Genomic DNA, 12,874 nt, shown 5'->3' on the forward strand with positions numbered 1-12,874 from the left:
AGTGGAGCAGCCAGGACTCGAACCAGCACCCGTATGGGATGTCACAGCAGAGACTTAAGTTGCTGCGCCACAAGGCTGGCCCAGCCCTCTGGGAACCTTTGAGCAGATCCCCTTCTCTGCCTGCTCGGAGTGCTTCTCCTCATTCTAAACAGAGTTTCTGAGAAGGCCGGATGGGGAGCGCCTTGCTGAGAGGTCAGCAAAGGGGCTAGAATTCCTCCTCCAGCTGGGCTCCCACAGAGATCAAGTGCACAGCCCCGAAGCATCCTGAGGGAATGCTTGAAACAAGGCTTAGATCACACGCACGGAGCAAGCTAACGTGTGTCATCACACACACACAGTAAAATCCTGTGGCCTTGTAACTTGGAAGAAAACAGGCAGAAATAATTTCAGACCTTTCCCTCTCCAAATCACTAATAATGTTTGCAGGATTCATTGAGAAAAATCAGGTAGAGCTAAACAACAAAAATATGCCTCCTTGGTGGGAAGAGAAATGAAGTCTCATAACTAAGTCATCAGAATTCCTTTTATGGGGGTTACATCCCATAGGAGCACCTGATCACTTCTGATTCAGCTCCCTGCTGATGTGCCTGGGAAGGTAGCAGAAAATGGCCCAAGTGCTTGGGTCTCTGTCACCCACGTGGAGACCCAGATGGAGTTCCTGACCCCTGCCTTCAGCCTGGCACAGCCCTTGCTGTTGTAGCCATTTGGGGAGTGAACCAGTGGGTGGTAGTGACCTCTCTCTCTCTCTCTTTCTCTCTCTCGTCTCTCCCTTCCTCTTTGTAACTCTACCTTTCAAATAAATAAATAAAAAGTCTTACAAAAAAAGGAAAAATGAATTCCTTTTGGGTCGACACTTTGAGAAGTATCTGTACAAACTCATGCCCTTTCCCCTGGAGTCGGCATTCCAAAGCTCTCCCTCATCCTGCCCCTGAGCCCCGCTAAGGTTCTGTACAGTCAGAACTGGTTGCCCTGTAGCTTCCTGGCCATCTAAGGGCTGCAGCTCTTGCTCAAAAATAAGAACCATGAGCACACTGTGCTCCAGGCTTCCTGGGCGGGCACCTGAGGACAATGGCCTGCTTGCTGTGCTTGTGTCACTCCGGGTGGGGGAACGAGAGGGGAGGGGCATGTACCTGTCACAGCAAAGTCACTGGGGCGTGACTGGTGTGAAGAAAGTGGACACTTGAAGATGTGTGGGTGACACTCAGTATCACAGCCTGGATCCCAAGAGGGAAGGAGGATTGTCAGATGGGCTGGGACACCTGGCGCTCGTGGGTGGTTACGGCGGGGACTTGGAGGAACACAGCACAGGAGAGCAAATCCACTGGAGGGGAGGGGCTGAGGGGAAATGCGATAACTCTATGCACAGAAGAGCCTTGGTCCCAGGGCACCCTTCTGAGCACCTGTCTGCTAACAATGCCTCTTCAGAGCCAGACGCAAAACAAGACTTGCGCCAGGGAGCGGCCCTGAATGGTGCTCCCTGGCCTCACTGCTCCTCTTCTCAAGCATCTTGCATTTCCGTCATATATAAGCATATAAGACAGCCAGCTTGGTTTTGTACTTCCCTAGTAAACCAGAAAACCTGGATATGCAACTTTGTAAGCTTATATGAAGAAGTCCTTTCTTCAAAAAGTGTGATAAGTTTATAAGGAACTGTGCACAGACACAATCCACCCAGAAAAGCCCATCTATTGGTTTAGATTCCGATCCCTGGGATCAGAAATTTTCTTTTAGCTCTCAGATGTTGCAAATGTTCAGTTCAACATTTTGTATTTGTAGCATTTAACACAGTGTTCAGGGGTCAGTGAGAGCCGAGTACATATCTTTTTTGGAGAAAAGAGGAATGCCTACAGCTGTGGCCCATGATCTGAGGCCATTAAGCCCTTTACTGAAATGATAACTATTTTGTGCAGTGAACTCCCTACGCAGTCCTCTGCTCTCGCCCAGCAGAACCAGCGACCTGTGGAGATGAGGAACCCCTTGTCTCATTGTGGCGTATCAAGATCTGCCTTCCCCTGAACTCCACAAAACTTACAGGGTTCATAAAACCCACAGAGCAAGAACAGAACATCTTTTCTCCCCAGCTAGGGTACGGGCGTTTAAACCCAAAGCAGTGCTTCCCAATCGTAGAAACATGGTGCAACAGGACAAGGTAGGAGACAAGGCTTACAGTCAGGTGCAACTGGCTCACTTGCCCTCTGTAGACACTAGGGAGCCTTTTCAGTCTCTTTTAACAATGTTTCCCTGCACTGGCTCTGCAGGGAACCTTGAGACCCAAAGGAGTCCATCAACACCTGGGTTTCCCTGTAATCTATTCTCAGTGAGGTTTGCGTTTCCCCTTAGCGTTCCGCATAGTGGCAGGCACAGGATGTCCGACACCCACGCACATCAGACCAATTGGAGGCACAAGTACTCCTGCTCCTACTGGATCCATACCTTGGATAGTTAGTGCAATACTGGGTGTATATGTGGAACTCTTCACTCTGTAATTAAACAAGAGAAATTTTTATAGGCAAGAAAAAAAAAAGCACAGACATCAATAATCATTTAAAAATAATATAAAGAAATAGCATTCGGGCCTTTACTCACACTGGCCTGTCTCCTGAGTGCCTAGCGCCATCACCTACCTTGCTTTATACCTACAATTCACGTACACTTGACCTCATGTGAGTCCAGTACTCACATGAGCACCTGCTGTGTTGCACTGAGCCTGATGACATGGGAGGATCAAAATAAAGTTTCTATCTCCGGGTGCTCCTGGTTCTCTGGTGGAGGTGCAGTGTGGGAGGGGAACAGGAGTGAGATAATATCATGTGGAGAGGATGTGCTGGGGGTATGCACAGGCATGAGAAAGCTCCCACACACTTTCAAGACCCTTCATGCTGGATTCATATCTGATGCTGAAAGAGTGCATATTTTTAAGGTAATTTGTGTATTTTTTCATATTCAAAAGGAATTTTTGCTTAAAATCCTTCCCATTAAATTCAACTAGGATTAGGTTAAACATGTTATGTTACTATGGGAAGTTTCAAACACACAGCTGGACAGATATATACTTATGCAAACGTATATAAATGTATGCATGTAAGTAGGGAGGAGGGGGTAATAAATTGCCAAGTATCCATCATCCAACCTCAGTAATCCACTCACTGGCTGCATCCTACCTACTGTCCTGCCTCCCCATCATTCTGCAGCCAATTCTAGATATCTTATCACTTCACCTCTAACTACATCAGCATGTCTCTCCAAAACAAGGACTTTAAAGAAAAGCATCACCACAATGCCATTATCACACTTAAATCATTCCATAATACCCTTCTAGATCACCTTTGCTGTTCTTACTTCCTTTAAAATTTTTTTTTCCCTTTTCCAGTTTGCATATTTGGTTTGCAACCCAAATAAAGTCCCACGCAGCAACTGGTTGGTCTCTCTTAGTTGCTTTATTTTTTTTTAAGGTTTACTTATTTGAGAGGCAGAGTTACAGACAGAGGGAGGGAGAGGCCTTCTATCCTCTGGTTCACTCCCCAAATGGCTGCAATAGCCAGAGCTGGGCCAATCCAAAGCCAGGAGCCAGGAGCTTCTTCCCAGTCTCCCACGTGGTGCAGGGGCCGAAGCACTTGGGCCATCTTCTACTGCTTTCCCAGGTCATCAGCAGGGAGCTGGATTGGAAATGGGAGCAGCTAGGACTTGAACCAGTGCCTATCTGGGATGCAGGAGCTGCAGACAGAAGCTCAGCCTACTACACCACAATGCCAGTCCCTCTGTTGGCTGCTTGAATGTTGAGTTCTCTCTCACTTCTCCCTTTGCACATTCCTTGTTGAAGAAACCAGATTGTTTTTCCTGCAGGGTCACAGCCTCGATATTGCAGATGTCAAGCCCGGGGCTCCCTTGAACTTGCCCGGTCTGCTATCCTACTTGTGGTTTACTAGAAGATTGATCGGATTTGGGTTCCACAAATTCACCGCAGGTTGAAGCGCACCTCCTTCTAGAGGAACACGCATCTGGCTGCCTGTTTTTCTGTGATGCTCGCAAACACTGGTACTTATTACCTCAACCTGTTAGTTCATGAGGGGCTTCACACTGGGGATATTTCTACTTCGTTATTCCTTCTTTATTAGTCAGGATCTTTCCAAAAAAAGGAACTCCCTTAAATTAACTAACGGTTACTTTGCAGATATGGTCTATAGGGGAAAGGCAGGGGAAATGTTGGACCCTTTCCCTTACTTTTCAAAATCATGCATCCATTTTCTACTAAGATGACCAGCTTGGTTTTTTTTCCCCATATTAATGCAAATTCATGAATGTGAACCTATTTATTAGCAAGTTGCAGCTGCTTTCAGTCAATTATCTTCCCCGGTGCCCCGTTACTTCATCTTTGGCAAGAAGCTTCCTGCTGAGCATGCCTGGCTGGACCTGTCCGCTTCAGTAGCTCCTCACTTTCTGGTGTGGCGAGATGTGTTCCAGACCTCCCTGCGTGTTTCCCACCCGCACTCCCTCTTCCGGAGCTTTCATTCCTTTTGATAGGAAATTGTATCTGGAGACCACGTTGGGGCAGTAGAGACGTTCTGGCTACCAGGAGGATCACTTCTAGGCTTTCTCAGTGGACAGAGTTAGGAATACAGTATTCTTTTTTTAGGAATAAAGTACATCTTCAGTTCATACTAATATTTATAATTCAGATTCAGGGCGACTGCATTTTTAATGAGCCTCAATCATACTTATGTCTGTATTTTCTTTCTACTTCCAATTCTGGCTCTCAGTGGCACTGACATAAATACTTCTTTGCTTTCTTCTATGACACACTCAATAATTTCAGAATAACAATAGCAACACCACCATAAATAGTATCATTACTAAAACAGTTAACTACGTATTTGCTGTATCTCATCCATAGCATTCTCATTTTTTCAAATCAGTTGGAATTTCCCTTGGTGTGGTTAGCCTCCATTTGGGACATAATTCATTTCATTTTTTTTTCCATTTTGCTTTCAATTTTTGGAGGCTGATTTTTAAATCTTTGCTTTTATTTTACAATTATATAAAATGAGTACATCAATTGCTTCTAACTCAATTCTACATAGAAATCTGTATCAAAGAAGTCTGATCCCTATTCTTTGGCATTCTACTCAATTTCCTCCCTTCTCCTATCAGCAACCAACTTTTAATCTTACAGGCTGTCCTTTATTAAAAAACAGGCATATCCTCTTCCCTAGGTAAATAAATCACGCTATACCCACGATTTCCAATTACCTGGAAGGCTTGTTACAACAGCTTGCTGGCTCCCGTTACCGGTTTCTGACTTGAGAGGTCTGCAGTAGGACCTGAGATTTTGTGTTTCTAACAAGTGGCCAGGTGAGGCCGAAGCTGCAGGTCTAGGCACCCCACTTTTAGAAGCACAGGGCTACACATTATTGTACCCACTCTCCTTCCACACTCCCCCCTGCTGTGTAGAGATATATATCTACTTTTATTGCTCCGAAGCACTCCATTCTATGGATATACTATCACTTATTCAACCAGCTTCTTGATTAAGGACATGTGGGCTGTCTCTAGTCTTTTGTAGTAACAGATTCTATGGCAAAGAATGGCATCCTACTTATTGGATTTTAGTCTCTGTGTCCTTGGAATGGACTAGCGACTGCAGAATTGCTGGGGGAAGGGTAAATCCAGAGGCCAGATGTAGCCAAAGTCTCCCCATAGGGCCTTTTTCCATTTTGTCTCCCACAGTCGGGAGAGCATTTCCCTTACCCTCACCAGTATATGAAGCGTAGTACCATGTTTTCCAGCATAGTTGGTTCAAAAATCTAAATTAGCTGCCAACTACTACTAGTCAGAGGGTGTAAATATCTTGATCTCTGACTTCTGAAAGAGCATACAATCCATCCTCTGAGACCAGGCAAGCATCTCACTGCCATCGCCTCCACCTGGGCCCCTCCATGCACTGAGTTCACCTGCTGATGCCTGAAAGCAGCACTGGCTCCACGGAGGAGAAAGGCAAAGCGACTCGCCCGAGGTCTTGAGTAAGCAAATAGCAGACCAGAGCTTTCCCTGGATCTGCTCACAATCCCTGAGTGTCTTCCAGCTTCTTTCCTGCCTCCTGCCCCACTCATCCTGGGATTGAACAATACCAGCCTGACTTTCCTGACCTTTTGAGACCCTTAAGAGCATTTGACATGCCACATTAAAAAACGACACCAATGAAAATAAACTTCAATTGCATCATATGATTTATGGACACATATAACAGTCCTCATTAAACCCCAAGACCTCTGCACAGTTGAATTTCCAGGCATTTTGGGACATCATAGCTCTTGTCTCTATACCTATCTTAAATGAGCAGGTTTTGATTTAAATCAGCTACAGATTCTTAACATAGAATCAAATGCAAGTTTGATCTTATGTTTGTAAAGTTCTGCGGACCTTACAAACAATGGTTTTACACAAAACATCAACAGCCCCTAGGCAGTTAGAACTTAAATGCCATTAGTCATTATACTTTATTATATATGCTGCCCTAAATTCTTTTTAGCGAGACTCAAGAGAACATATTATACAAACGTGTACAAAGTATTAAAAAATAGAGGTTCCCTCATGGCTAGTCAACTCTTTTGAACTGTAAATGAGAGATGACGTAGAAATGAACTGAGAGTGCTAGGGCACTGAAATAGTTAAATGTTTATCGAATGGGTAACCAGGGTGAAGAAATCTATCTGATTTTAGGGTTTCTTCTGCCCCAAGGTCTCCTCCTCCTTCCTCTCACACTCTCAGATTCCTAAGGGGCTTCCACATCAGCCCTGCTCAAGAGGAATGGGTATGGGAGGGGGGGGGGGAAGGCAGGCAAGGAGAGGTCCTTCCAGGTGTTCCCTGGGAGACGGCTTGGGCTGCCCTGAAGGGAACTTTCATTTCTGTCCCTCTAGAGTATGCCAACTCCTTATTCTGTGAGCGGAGGTGAGAAGCAGCTGTATTCTCTGCGTGGTAAGGGTTCCTTTAACCTCCACATACCACAGAGCAAGCAAGGTCAAAGACGAATCTGTGTGTAAGCCCCGGCGATGCCCCGGCGATTCAGATAACAGCAGAAGTCAACAGCCAGCTCTCCCTCTTTCATTAATGGCCTCTCAATTAAAGCAATTTTCCACCCCTCCCCAGAGGGGAGCAGCTGGTGGTGTTTCAGAAAAGGTAACATCTCCTAAATTTCAGGGCGCTGAGTGAGAAGCAGGTTGTGCCAGAGCCCAGCACTCCCTCCCAATTCCCTGCTTCCCTGTGAAAGCGTGGAGTGCTGAGGTCAGCCTTCTAATTAAACTTGGCAAGATTACAATGAAAAATGAGATTTGGGAGTTGGCAGCGGGGCCCATAAACAAACTTTTATGTGAATAATTAAGCCAGTGCTGAGCGTATGCTGGAACGTCTTTAATCAACTGGCGATTACACTTACCAGTAAAAGCCCAGACATTTCCGAGAGCTTCTGTGTTGTTTATGCACTGTGGTTATTCCAACGTATCTTCTCTGAGACACTCAGCATATCTTTTGACCCATTTCTCCTTCTTTTATTTTCTTTCTCTTTTCCAAACCCATACTACCCTTCAGGAGAATCATCTGTGGGGCAGGCAACTTGTGAAAAGAACGGAGTGTGCAAGCATGTGTGCACATTTTACACGCTAACGTGCTCCCCGCAGCCAAGTCAGGGCAGTTTTATGTACAAGCCCATCACTGCCTTAAGGAACTTCAATAGAACCCAGGCTGTTATGTTTGGATGTGAAGGCATCCGGATGGGTCTACAGCGGTCAGCAGCGACTCTGTGCAGTGAGTCTATAGCCAGGACAGGCTGGCTGACATCTCCCAGGGACACCAGGCCTCTAAACGAGGTGCTAATTCTCCCTTGGTCCCAAAGCACCACCTTGAACTTTGCTTAAACCTTTGTGCATTTCAAGCCTTGACACAACTGCAGAAACTATAGGAACTTGTGTTGCAAAACAATTTCTGCTAGAGATTTTCCAAATGGAAACTATTGTATTTTTAAGAGACTGAAACACGTAAGATTCTATACATGAGGGGACTGAAAAACTTCATGGAAATGGAATTCAAAGTTTATTTTGATGCAAAAAAATTTGAAATCCGTGCACGGTTTTCCATGAGTCACATTTCCCACCAACCTTTGAAGACCCTTTCATATGCATGGATTTCAATTTTTTTTTTTTTTTTGCGCCAAAGAAAACTTATTTCCAACTTCATTTTCCATGAAGCTTTTGAAGTACTGCTGTATCAGAGAACAAGGTAGAATGTCGAGAAGCCAAGGATTGCCACAATGTTGCAGAATGTCTCTCTTCCAGGAATTCAAAGTAGAAACCACTGCCCTTTGAGCTTTAAGTCAAACCTGTTCCTTGTATTTTTCTGAACCATCAATGCAGCTGAAATGTAGGGAAATGAGAGTACATTTTTAGGACGTAGGAAATTCTGCTCCCTTATATTCCCTAAAAGATACATAGATGGGCTTGTGCCACAAATATGATATATAAACTATCTGGATGTGAATGGATTCGCATAACTGAATTAGCGTGGTACTTTATGGGTATTTATTTTTCTAACATTCTTCTCTACTCTGCTCTCCCACCGTTCAAGTTTTTCCTAGGAAAGAGTAACGTCACTCAGTAACTATACAAGTTCTAGGACAACGACCAAGTTAGCATCTCCCTCTCCCCACTAACAGTATATTTTTTTTTCCTTGCTAGTGGAAAAAAACAAAAACCAGAGAGATTAATGGCTAACCTCATCCCATATGGAACAAACCAGTCATTTTAACTAGAAAATGAAAACAATCCGTGCTCTGTATCTGCCTTGGTTGGCCCAGGGAAGAGAATGGTGCTTACCTTGGACACAAAACATTCTGCTATGGCCACGGGATCATTTTCACAGTTTTCCAAATCTTGTAGAAGTTCACTAATAAAAAAATAAAGCCAGGAAGTTTTAGATTGCAGGTTACTGGTTGAAGGCATTTTATATAACTTGAAAGTTTTAGTACTCTTATCACATTTACAAGGAATCATACAATTGGATAACTGAGGAACTACCGTCATTGTATCCAAGGCTTAGGGGACTTGCTCTAGGTCATGCTGGTATCATTTTTGTAGTTTTCCAAATCATGCAGAATTCCACTGATAATGCTCACAAACATTCACTCATCAAACAGTTGCCTGGGTATCAGCACAGAGCCAGGCATCAAAACTCATCAAATTATGAGCAATCAATGGTCCATGACCTCGTGCTTCTTGCAATCCATTGGGAATGCCAAGCATTCAATGAAAAACCATAGTGACAACTACAAAATTATAAACAGAGACACTGCTTTGAAGAAAGATATGCTAGGGGAGAAAACATCTTTCCTCAGATGTAAATCCACATGAATTAATTCTCAAACTGTGTGCCAAAAGCATAAATCTTATCTCCTTGTGTCCAAACATAAGACTTTCCCTTGTTGCATCTCTTTCTTGGTGGCCTCCCCTGGAGCCCTGTGCCCTTCTGCTCTGTCCTGCACAAGGTGCTCTCCAGGACTGTTGGGCACTCTTTTTTTTTTTTTTTTTTTGACAGGCAGAGTGGACAGTGAGAGAGAGACAGAGAGAAAGGTCTTCCTTTTGCTGTTGGTTCACCCTCCAATGGCCGCTGCAGCCGGTGCGCTGTGGCCGGCGCACTGCACCGATCCAATGGCAGGAGCCAGGTACTTATCCTGGTCTCCCATGGGGTGCAGGGCCCAAGGACTTGGGCCATCCTCCACTGCACTCCCTGGCTACAGCAGAGAGCTGGCCTGGAAGAGGGGCAACCGGGACAGAATCTGGCGCCCTGACCGGGACTAGAACCTGGTGTGCTGGCGCCGCAAGGCAGAGGATTAGCCTATTGAGCCGCGGCGCCGGCTTGGGCACTCTCTCAACATGGTCTTGACCATGGCCTTTGCCTCTGCTGTGTTAAGTGCCCTTGCTTCCCAGGTACCATTTTCGGTATATGGAGATGAAAACATCTGGTAGTTTTCTGAATAAGGGTAATGGGAGGTATGTTTTGAGACTCTTGCTGTTTAAAATGTTCTATCTCTTCATACGTAGCTGATAATGCCAGTGGATATCGGTTTCTTCCTTGGAAATCACTGAGTATTCAGGCACTATCCGTCACCTTCTATATTCCAGAACTGCTACCGAGTATCCACTATCCTTTAGATCCTTCCATTGCATTCCATGTGGCTCTTTTCATTTTTTGTTTTCTTTGTTTGTTTTTAATTCAGAAGGCTTTTAGAACTTTATCTGCTAGTGTAATTCTGAAATTCTGTGATGATAGGCTTTAAGGGCTTCTTTTGGCCTCTTTTGAGACAATCTGAAAGTATGGGAGTTGATCTTTTTTATATGTTTTTTTTTTTTTTTAATTTTTTTGACAGGCAGAGTGGACAGTGAGAGAGAGAGACAGAGAGAAAGGTCTTCCTTTTGCCGTTGGTTCACCCTTCAGTGGCCACCACGGCTGGCGCGCTGAGGCCAGTGCACCACGCTGATCTGAAGCCAGGAGCCAGGTGCTTCTCCTGGTCTCCCATGGGGTGCAGGGCCCAAGCACTTGGGCCATCCTCCACTGCACTCCCTGGCTACAGCAGAGAGCTGGCCTGGAAGAGGGCAACCGGGACAGAATCCGGCGCCCCGACCGGGATTAGAACCCGGTGTGCCGGCGCCGCAAGGTGGAGGATTAGCCTATTGAGCCGCGGCGCTGGCCTGGGAGTTGATCTTAAACAGTGGTTCTCCAGTGTGGTCCACTGACCCCTGGGGTCTCTGAGACCCTTTAGGAGGTCCCCAAGATCACTATTTCATAAAAGTACAGAGGTGCTATTGAATTTTGGGGGGGTCTAGGTCTCTGAACACACATCCACCTTCTGAGCAGGACAGAACTGTGTGCAGTCTCCCTCCAGTTCCTTCTCAGGATGTAACACAAAGCCTCCTTGACGATACTTAACTCCTCCTGCTCCTTGTGCTCGTCCTAAGTTTCAATTTCATCTCCAAAGTGGATCTGCTGTAGGTCGAGGTGTCTGGAAGGTTCTCTGAGGAGGTGACACTGTGTGCAGGGAGACTTGGAAGAAGAAGCCATTTAAGAAATGGGATTGCAAGTCCCCCACAGAAGAAGCTGGGTATGTTCTTGTTGAAAGCAGAGAAAGGAGGTCATTGTGGCTGGCGTGAATGCCACAGAGAAAGCGGGGCTATTGGAAGACAATGACCTATAAAAATACGGCAAAGGACCAGCATTGTCACACAGCAGGTTAAGCCATCACTTTTGATGGCAACATCCCATATGTGCCCTGGCTGCTCTGGTTTTTTTTTTTTTTTTTTTTGGACAGGCAGAGTGGACAGTGAGAGAGAGAGACAGAGACAAAGGTCTTCCTTTACCATTGGTTCACCCTCCAATGGCCGCTGCAGCCGGTGCACCACGCTGATCCTAAGCCAGGAGCCAGGTGCTTTCTCCTGGTCTCCCATGCGGGTGCAGGGCCCAAGGACTTGGGCCATCCTCCACTGCCCTCCCGGGCCACAGCAGAGAGCTGGACAGGAAGAGGAGTGACCGGGACAGAATCTGGTGCCCCGACTGGGACTAGAACCGGGTGTACCGGTGCTGCAGGCGGAGGATTAGCCTAGTGAGCCGTGGCGCCGGCCGCTGCTCTGCTTCTGACCCAGCTCCCTGTGATGTCCCTTGGAAGGCAGCAGATGGTCCAAGGTCTTGGGCCCCCGCCTCCTTCATGGGAGACCCAGACGGAGTCTCGGCTCCTGGCTGCTGCTTGGCCCACTCCTGGCCATTGTGCCCATTTGGGGAGGGAACCATCAGATGGTAGATCTCTTTCTGTCTCTCTCTGTCACTCTGCCTTTCAAATAAGTAAATAATCTTTTTCAAAAAAAAGGCGAGAATGATGGGAGCCAGTCAGGCCTGCAGTGTGGCAGACCAGCCACGGAAGATACTGCACACAAGCAGCCCAGGACTTCCACGACCGGGGAAGGTGTGAGCATGGATTGGGTCACCGTGATCATAAATTACAGTAATCATGCCTTCAGGATGCGAGCATTTTCTCTTTTTCCCTGAGTGATTTTTCTAAATATTTCCTTCTTTTTGAGGAAGCCTAGGATAAAGAAAATAAGCTTTGCTACTTGAGCTTAGATCTCAATTGGAGGAGGCTCTGTCCCCTTTTACAGAATCCATTACATGTGAACTTGAAGGCAGGAATTGTATTACAGCCTTGCAGGCCCTCTTGCTCTATGTTGAATGAGACTCAGGAATGGGCTGGTCCCCTTCCCGTCTGCAGTGGGCTCTGAGCAGCACTTCCTTTTCCCACTGCCTAACCAGGTCAGCCAGCATTTTCACTTATTGCCTCCACGGACTGCTGTGTGTGTGGGAACAGAAAATGTTCCACCAATTTCATCGACACATTAGCACCAGCCTTAAAGTCCAGCTTTGAAAAAACGCTGTGGGCAGAACTATGTCTGCATCACACAGCACTTAGACACATTTTGGTGGTATGAAAATGCGCTGGAAAAGAAAACTGTCTCACCTGCCCGTGCCTTATTGCACTGTGCGTCATAGGATTCACTTCCTAAATTACACGCCAAGAGGAAAGCAAGCAAGGGCCAACTAACTTTGTTTGTTTGTTTGAAGAAATCCGGAACTTGCTCAGGTTTTATTCACCTCCTCAAACAAAATTAATTGCACATTTGTCCGAGTTCTCAGAGTGTCCGTCTGTTTCCTGGTTACATGACTTACTGCCTCAGCTACGCATGGTGTCATTCATCTCATGCCCTTGGACCTAGCTCAGGGATCTGTATACTGAGTTGAGAGAGAGTTGGAGGGAAAAGGACATTTTCACTCTGATCTTCTGAGG

General features: G+C 46.0%; 1 protein-coding gene across 12 annotated transcripts in view; it reads right to left on the bottom strand.

Moving 5' to 3' along the window:
* The window catches only part of PLEKHG1 (pleckstrin homology and RhoGEF domain containing G1), a 229,386-nt gene that overhangs the window by 32,092 nt on the left and 184,420 nt on the right, over positions 1 to 12,874 (bottom strand). For all 12 annotated transcript variants that reach the window (XM_070073421.1, XM_008263680.4, XM_051854240.2 and 9 more), the window contains 2 exons: positions 8,862 to 8,931; positions 2,434 to 2,480 (listed from right to left, as the gene is read on the bottom strand). In XM_070073421.1, coding sequence (XP_069929522.1) covers positions 2,434 to 2,480; positions 8,862 to 8,931 — 117 coding nt within the window. The remainder of the gene's footprint in view (positions 1 to 2,433; positions 2,481 to 8,861; positions 8,932 to 12,874) is intronic.

This window comes from Oryctolagus cuniculus, chromosome 5 (assembly GCF_964237555.1).
Source record: "Oryctolagus cuniculus chromosome 5, mOryCun1.1, whole genome shotgun sequence".
Taxonomy (NCBI): Eukaryota; Metazoa; Chordata; class Mammalia; order Lagomorpha; family Leporidae; genus Oryctolagus; species Oryctolagus cuniculus.